At 48.5% G+C, this 8,478-nt stretch overlaps 1 protein-coding gene across 1 annotated transcript; it reads right to left on the bottom strand.

Annotated features, from left to right (window-relative positions):
* Nucleotides 1-4,926: 4,926 nt before the first annotated feature.
* LOC309400881 (olfactory receptor 4E2-like) lies at nucleotides 4,927-5,835 on the bottom strand (the record flags this gene model as incomplete). Its single annotated transcript, XM_081969601.1, has 1 exon — nucleotides 4,927-5,835. One exon carries the CDS (start codon nucleotides 5,833-5,835, stop codon nucleotides 4,927-4,929), a length of 909 nt encoding a protein of 302 aa, XP_081825727.1.
* Nucleotides 5,836-8,478: the final 2,643 nt, after the last annotated feature.

The following is an 8,478-nucleotide window of genomic DNA, read 5'->3' as shown; positions in this document are numbered from 1 at the left end:
GACTAGAAGACCTCCAAGGTCCCTTCCAACTCTACTATTGTATTGTATTGTATTGTATTGTATTGATGCGCACTATGCAGTAGTTTTAAAAAATTGCTTCTGCACATGCTCAGAATTGGTTCAGGGGCAAGGCCAGCCCAGTTACTACCTACTCGTCTGAACCGGTCCAAATCGGTAGGAACCCACCTCTGGATCTGACCCCTGGAGCCCACCCTGGAAACAGCAAAGAACCAGTCTTGTGTTTGACCTTGGGGGTGGCGGGGGCAGGGTGTGTGGCCAGGGTGGGCATGGCCAGATTGATGTCCCTCGTGTCAGGGTGCCTTTGGTGGCCTGAGTCTTTGCCAATGAAAATGGGCTTCCGAGCCCCGTTTCTGGCTGCGATGGCCTCCTGCAACCTTCTGCCGGCAAAAATGGAGATCGGAAGGGTCATGTGCAGCCCTCCTGAGCTCCATTTTTGCTGGCAGAGGGTTGCAGGAGGCCGCCGTAGCCCGAAATGGAGCTCGGGTGCCCGTTTTCGCTGGCAAAGAGCTCAGGCCACCGCAGGCACCCCGACACAAGTGATATTGAGTTGGTTGAGCCCCCTGACCATGATCCCCCGCCCCCCTCCCCACCCTGAGGTGAAACACATCCCTGATGCAGCCCTCAATGAAAATGAATTTGACACTCCTGCATTAGGGACCGAATCCTCAGCGCTTTGGGTTTTGCAAGCCTCGATAACCGTGCTTATGATTTCACTTCAACTTCCCTTTGTTTTACAGACCTGCAATGTTCACAAGTTAGTCATTGTGGCCAGCCAGTGGCCAGTGGAGCTGGCAGCAGGGTCGAACAGTGAGGAGATTGTGGGAGGAGCATGGAACAGTCCTGGAGGCTGCAGAAGGCTGTGCATTGGAGGCAGAGACAGGGCCGAGCCGTCTGGCAGTGATCAGGTGCCTAAAGAGAAGAGGTGGGTTCCTGCCAGTTCTAACCTCTTCTATAGAAGAGGTTCCACAAATCTACAGTGCCGTTTAGAGCCGGTTCCAGCTCCCTCTCCCCGCCCATCCGCAGATCAACAAGATGAAGAACGAGAGGAGGAATTCTGGGAGTTGAAGTCCACAAGTCTTAAAGCTGTCAAGTTTGAACACCTCTGGGTTTTTTTTCTAAAGGGTTAGGGGTGCAAGGGTCTTGTAACTTGACAGCTTTAAGACTTGCATGCTTCAAATGCCAGAGTTCCTGAGCCAACATGACTGGAGGAGGAATTCTGGGAGTTGAAGTCCACAAGTCTTAAAGCTGTCAACTTTGAACACCCCTGGGGGTTTTTTTCCCTAAAGGGTTAGGGGTGCAAGGGTCTTGTAACTTGACAGCTTTAAGACTTGCGTGCTTCAAATGCCAGAGTTTCTGAGCCAACATTTTGGTTGCTAAGCAAGAGCGTTGTTAAGTGAGTTTCACCACATTTTACACGTTGGCCACGCCCACCCAGTCACATGGCTGGCAAGCCACTCCCACAAAGCAGGCCACACCTACAGAAGAGGTTCTAAAAAAAATTGAAACCCACCACTGCTAAACAGCTAGACAGCAGTGAGGCAGAGGAACAGCTGGAGCTTGTTCCCAGTGTGAGCATGCACAGAGCTGCCAGAAGAAAAGAACAGCTAAGAAATCAGAGTCGACTTGGGAGTAAAACCACAGGTGGAAGATGATTGGCCCCTCCCATAGGAAATAAAAGAGGAGCGAAAAGGGAGTGGGCTTTTGCAGGAAACAATTTGTTCGGTCGGTCATTAGATTCGTTTCAGGAGTGTGAAGATCTGTCCGTGAATCTCAGAGACTCAGTTCCCAGTCTTTCCTTACACAGAACCTCATTTGGAAAATATTTACATGGCAGCTTTCCAAGATAGATGAGGTCTGTGTTCATAAATATTCCTTTGAAAGACTGTTTGCCAGGCTTTTGCTGAATGTGAATGAGAGGAGTTCACATTCGTTTCATAAAAGAGGTTTTGTCGGGACCAGGATTCTGCCTCGTGCTTTTTGGGGAAGCTTAGGTCGGAATATTAGTTTTACATCACCCTCCTAACTGTGAATGGTCAGCAAATGAAGCAGTCGCTAAGCAAGGATCAATACTCTATGACCTTTTTAAAAAAAACTTGAGAATGTCTTTAGTAGTCCCCAAGGTGCCCTTTCAGTCACACGAGTCTGCCTCAGTTCGCCCCAGCCCATATTTCAAACAGCTTTATGCGGATCCTTAATGTCCAGGACAATAACTAGTTTTTTCCTGCTTATAGCATCCTAGAATCAAAGTGTGTTAAACTTTACATGGCTTTCCGATCCTTTGGGGGAAATGGGTTTTTAGTTAACCAACTAAGCTTTCAACATTTATTAGTAGTTGCTCGGAAAAGAGGTACAAAATTGCTATTTATTGCCAATTAGTATCATAAAAATAAAAGAGAGGGAGGGAGGGAGAGAAGGAGGGAGAGAGGGAGAGGGAGGGAGAAGGAGAGTGGGAAAGAGAGAGAGAGAGGAGAGGGAGAGTAGGAGAGAGGGAGAGAGAGAAGGAGAGAGGGAGGGACAGAGAGAGAAGGAGAGAGGGAGGGAGGGAGAGAAAGAGAAGGAGAGGGAGAGAGAAGGAGAGAGAAGGAGAAGAGGTACAAAGTTGCTATTTATTGCCAATTAGTATCATAAAAATAAAAGAGAGGGAGGGAGGGAGAGAAGGAGGGAGAGAGGGAGAGGGAGGGAGAAGGAGAGTGGGAAAGAGAGAGAGAGAGGAGAGGGAGAGTAGGAGAGAGGGAGAGAGAGAAGGAGAGAGGGAGGGACAGAGAGAGAAGGAGAGAGGGAGGGAGGGAGAGAAAGAGAAGGAGAGGGAGAGAGAAGGAGAGAGAAGGAGAAGAGGTACAAAGTTGCTATTTATTGCCAATTAGTATCATAAAAATAAAAGAGAGGGAGGGAGGGAGAGAAGGAGGGAGAGAGGGAGAGAGAAGGAGAGTGGGAAAGAGAGAGAGAGGAGAGGGAGAGTAGGAGAGAGGGAGAGAGAGAAGGAGAGAGGGAGGGACAGAGAGAGAAGGGGAGAGGGAGGGAGGGAGAGAAAGAGAAGGAGAGAGAAGGAGAAGAGGTACAAAATTGCTATTTATTGCCAATTAGTATCATAAAAATAAAAGAGAGGGAGGGAGGGAGGGAGATGAGGGGCAGAGGGAGAGGGAGAGAGAAGGAGAGTGGGAAAGAGAGAGAGAAGGAGAGGGAGAGTAGGAGAGAGGGAGAGAGAGAAGGAGAGATGGAGGGACAGAGAGAGAAGGGGAGAGGGAGGGAGGGAGAGAAAGAGAAGGAGAGGAAGAGGGAGAGAAGGAGAGATAAGGAGAGAAGGAGGGTGAGAGAGAGGAGGAGAGAGGGAGGGAGAGAAAGAGAGAAGGAGAGAGGGAGGGGAGAGGGGAGAAGAAGGGAGAGAGCGAGAGCAAGCATCTTTAAAAAGCAACTGGCCCCATTATAAATAATCATACTGTAAATATATAAATCAATATTATATACAAATATATCCAAGTGTATGAATACATTAAAATACAACTTTTGGATCACAACTGCTAAAAGCCAATAAGGTGGCATTTTGTCCAGTAGTTAAAACTGAAGATTGAAGTGTTCTGCACCCAAAGTCTTTCATTTTCTTTCGTTGGCAAAAAAAACAACAACCCCAAAACCAAATATGTCCTTCTTTCAGGAATCTCTTAGGTCTCTTATCTCTGCCCCTTCCCGCTCTCTTGCCTATGGAGAGTCAGTTCCAATCCATCTTCAAGGCAACACAGTTTAAAGCTTTTCCCACTAACTCAGGGGTCGGCAACCCGCAGCCCTGGAGCTCCGTGTGGCTCTTTCACCCCTCTGGTGCAGCTCCCTTTTGCCAGTTGGTTCCACAATCGATAGAGCTTTCGGTTAGGACGGGTAGAAGGAAAAAGGATGCCACACTATGAGGAGACTCTATGGTGGAGGAACCCAACTTCCAGTCAGCTCCAGAATTGAACGGGGAGCTTCCAGTTAGGACTTTTGTGGCTCTTTGAGCTTTTAAGGTTGCCGACCCCTGCACTAACTGTTTGCATGATTGTCTTTAGTCAGTTAGCTTGTTCATGTCACAAAGGGATGAAACATTGAATTGTCCACTTGTTATAGCACCTTACAAATTCATGAAACCCCAGCAGGCTTCTCACGTCTTCAATCATGGAAGAATGGGTCTCTTGTGCCATTAAGATATCTCCTCGGGTTGATAGGTACAGATTAACAGAGTTGGAAGGGAGCTTGTCGGTCATCTAGTCCAATCCCCCACCCAAGCAGGAGACCTTACACCATTTCTGACAAATGGCAGTTCAATCTCTTCTTGAAATCTTCCAGAGATGAAGCTCCCACAACTTCCAAAGGCAACTTCTGTTCCATTGGTTGATTGTTCATACTGTCAGAAAATTTCTCCTTATTCCTAGGTTGAGTCTCTCCTTGTTCAGTGTCCATCCATTATTCCTTGTCTGGCCTTCAGGTGCCTTGGAAAGTAGCTTAACCCCCTCTTCTCTGGGGCAGCCCCCCAAATATTGGAAGACTGCTATCATGTCTCCCCTGGTCCATCTCTTCACTAGACTAGCCATGCCCAGTTCCTGCAACCGTCCATCGTATGTTTTAGCCTCCAGTCTCCTAATCATCCTGTTTGCTCTTCTCTGCACTTTTTCTAGAGTCCCAACATCTTTTTTATAGTGTGGTGACCAAAACTGGATGCAGTACTCTAGGTGTGGTTCTTACTAAGGCTTTATAGAGTGGTATTAGTACCTCACTTGATCTTGATTGTATCCCTCTGTTAATGCAGTTTAGGTTGATCATGATCAACTTTTCCATGGAATTCTCTCCTTCCGTATACTGACTTCCACACATACACACTCACAAACACACACACCCACAAACATGGACAACTCATCTCCATGCCAAGAAGACCTTTCTCTAGTTCCAGAGTTTCTTAATGGAGTTCTTTACCTCTTTGTTCCTCAGAGTGTAGATCACAGGGTTGAGGAAAGGGGTGACCATGGTGTAGAGGACAGCAGCCAGTTTGTCTGTGGGGAAGCTGGAAGCAGGGCGGGTGTAGATGAAGATGCAGTGTCCCAGGAACAGGACCACCACCAGGAGGTGGGCCGCACACGTGGAGAAGGCTTTGTGACGACCCTCGGCTGTCTGCTTTCTCAGTGAGATAAGGATGACAGCGTAGGAAGCTATCAAAATCACAAAGCAAACTAGGGACATCAGACCACTGCTGGATATGATGAGAATACCGGTGAGGTAGGTGTCCGTGCAAGCCAACTTCATGAGTGGAGGAATATCACAGAAAAAGCTGTCGATGACGTTAGGGCCACAATAAGGGAGATGAAGGGTGAGGGTTGTCTGGATCAGGGAGTGGATCAATGCCCCAACCCACAAGGCTCCAACCAAACCCCCACAGATCTTCAGGTTCATCAGGTTGACGTACTGCAAAGGGTAGCAGATGGCGACGCAACGGTCATAGCCCATGACAGTCAGGAGGAAGATCTCCGCCGAAGCACACAGGTGAAGGAAGAAAAGTTGGGTGACGCAACCCTCAAACGAGATGACCTTCCGGTGGAAGAAGCAGTCAAAAAGCATCTTGGGCATGGTGACAGAGGAATGGCAGATGTCAATGAAGGAGAGGTTGCCCAGGAAGACGTACATGGGGGTGTGGAGGCAGCGGTCCCAAGCAACCGTCACTAGGATGAGGAGGTTACCTGCGAGGATAAGTAAGTACAGGATGGAGAAAATGACTGATAAAACCAGCTCCAGACTCCGGTTATTGGTCAGTCCCAAGAACACAAAATGGGTCACTGTCTGGTTGAGGCCTTCCATTGCAATGGAGCAGAAAGAGGTCTACACATTCAACCTAAAGAGGGGGGAAAAGATGTCAGCATTCCAAATAACATCCAAAATTAAATCAGAGTCCAAGGCAAAATATTGCTCTAAGTTCCAATTTATTAAGAGAGTCATGTTGGCACATCTGGGGGGAACCCGAATCCGAAAGCTTCCTGCTTTTCCCCACCCAGTTGAGAGTTCATGATCTTGCCCCCACACCCACAAGCCCATCACATGGTCCAATCTTCCACTGCCGTGCTGGCAGTTCCACCCATCCAGTTCCAGTCAGGTGCAGAGGTGGGAAGACAAAGGATGACCTTGGCTTTATAGAAAGAATTTTGTTATGGCTACATCGCATCTCACTCCTACAATCCCCACTCCCATTTTCCCACAATAGAAAATGCATAGTCCAATCTCCCACTGCCGTGCTGGCAGTTCCACCCATCCAGTTCCAGTCAGGTGCAGAGGTGGGAAGACAAAAGATGACCTTGGCTTTATAGAAAGAATTTTGTTATGGCTACATAGTATGTAACTCCTTACAATCCCCCCTCCCAATTCCCCACTAATGACACAGCATAGTAGAAAAGAATATTACTGTGGCAGGCCAAAGATCCTAAAAGTGATGGCGAACCTATGGCACGCGTGCCACAGGTGGCACATGGAGCCATTTGTCAGGGCACGCGAGGCGCTGCCCTGTCAGCTGGCCAGCGTGCATGCGTGCGCTGGCCAACTGAGTTCACCCTTTTTTAAAGCCATTTTTCGCCCTCCCCAGGCTCCAGAGGCTTTATAGGAGCCTGGGAAGGATTAGGATTAGAGTTAGGAAAAGAGCTCCCTCCCCCCCCCCCCCAAGGCCCTCCGGAGGCTTCATGAGCTTCCCTGAAGCCTCCAGAGCGCAAAAAACTGGCCCTACGGGCAAACCGGAAGTTCGGAAACACACTTCTGGTTTGCTCGGAGGGTCGCTTTGAGCGTTCCGAAGGCTTCAGGGAAGCCTCCTGACGGTCCCTGAAGCCTTCAGAGTGCTTAAAATGACCCCCCCGAGCAAACCGGAGTGACTTCCGGTTTGCTCGGAGGGTCGTTTTGACTGATTCAGAGGCTTCAGGGAAGCCTCCTGAAGGTCCCTGAAGCCTCCGGGGGGCTTCCTAGGGGCCAAGGGAAGCTGTTTTCGCCCTCCCCGTGCTCCTATAAAGCCTCTGGAGCCTGGGGAGGGCGAAAAAAATCATGCAAAAATGGGGGGGGTCGCACCTGTAGGGCGTGCATGTGCATGGGGGGGGTCGCGCATTGCATTATGGGTGCGGCACGCCTGCAAACGACCCCCTGCGCTCCCCCCACTTATGGCACGCGAGCCAAAAAAGGTTCACCATCGCTGTCCTAAAAGGAACCAACTGCAAGAGGAGGAGGAGGAGGAAGAAGAGAAGGAAGAAGAGGAGGAAGAAGAGGAAGAGAAAGCAGAGGAGGAAGAGGAAGAGGAAGAAGAGAAGGAGGAGGAAGCGGAGGAAGAGGAGGAGGAAGCAGAGGAGGAGGAAGCAGAGGAGGAGGAAGAGGGAGGAGGAGGAGGAGAGGAGGAGGAAAAAGAAGAAGAGGAAGAAGAGAAGGATGATAATTTTCTTCTACCATCTCAATTTATCAGATTAACAGAGTTGGAAGGGACCTTGTGGGTCATCTAGTCCAACCCCACCCACCCACCCACCGGCCCAAGCAGGAGACCTTACACCATTTCTGACAGATGGCAATCCGGTCTCTTTTTGGAAGCCTCCAGTGATGGAGCTCCCACAATCTCCGAAGGCAACTTCTGTTCCATTGGTTGATTGTTCTCACTGTCAGAAAATTTCTCCATCGAATCTCTCCTTGATCAGCTTCCATCTATTATTCCTTGTCTGGCCTTCGGGTGCCTTGGGAAATATCTTTTTTTATATAGTGTGGGGACCAAAATTGGATGCAGTACTCTAGGTGTGGTCTTAATAAAGCTTTATAGAGTGGCATTGGTACCTCCCTTGATCTTGATTGTATCCCTCTGTTAATGCAATTTAGGATTGCGTTGGCTTTTTGGGTTATCGCTGCACACTGCTGGCTCATATTTAACTGCTTGTCCACTGAGACTCCAGGATCCCTCTCACAGTTACTGCTGTTAAGCCTGGTTTCACCCAGTCTATATGTCTACTTTAGGTTTTTCTTGCCTGTGTAAAACTTTACTTTTCTATACATTGATTTCATTTTGTTAGCTGGTTAGATACAGCATTTGTATGGTGAAAAGAGTCAGGTTCTACATTTAGGCAACAAAAACGGAATGCACAGGTACAGTATAGGTGGTAGCTTGCTCAACTGTAGTAACTGTGAGAGGGATCTTGGAGTCCTAGTGGACAACCATTTAAATAGGAGCCAGCCATGTGCAGCAGCTGCCAAAAAAGCCAACACAGTTCTAGGCTGCATCAACAGAGGGATAGAATCAAGATCACGTGAAGTGTTAATACCACTTTATAATGCCTTGGTAAGGCCACACTTGGAATACTGCATTCAGTTCTGGTTGCCACGATGTAAAAAAGATGTGGAGACTCTAGAAAGAGTGCAGAGAAGAGCAACAAAGAGGATTAGGGGACTGGAGACTAAAACATATGAAGAACGGTTGCAGGAACTGTGTAGGTC

The sequence above is a fragment of the Natrix helvetica genome, assembly GCF_964273705.1.
Source record: "Natrix helvetica genome assembly, chromosome: W".
NCBI classification, from domain to species: Eukaryota; Metazoa; Chordata; class Lepidosauria; order Squamata; family Natricidae; genus Natrix; species Natrix helvetica.
The sequence above is the reverse complement of the archived record's forward strand: the minus strand, read 5'-3'. Positions and strand labels throughout refer to the sequence as shown.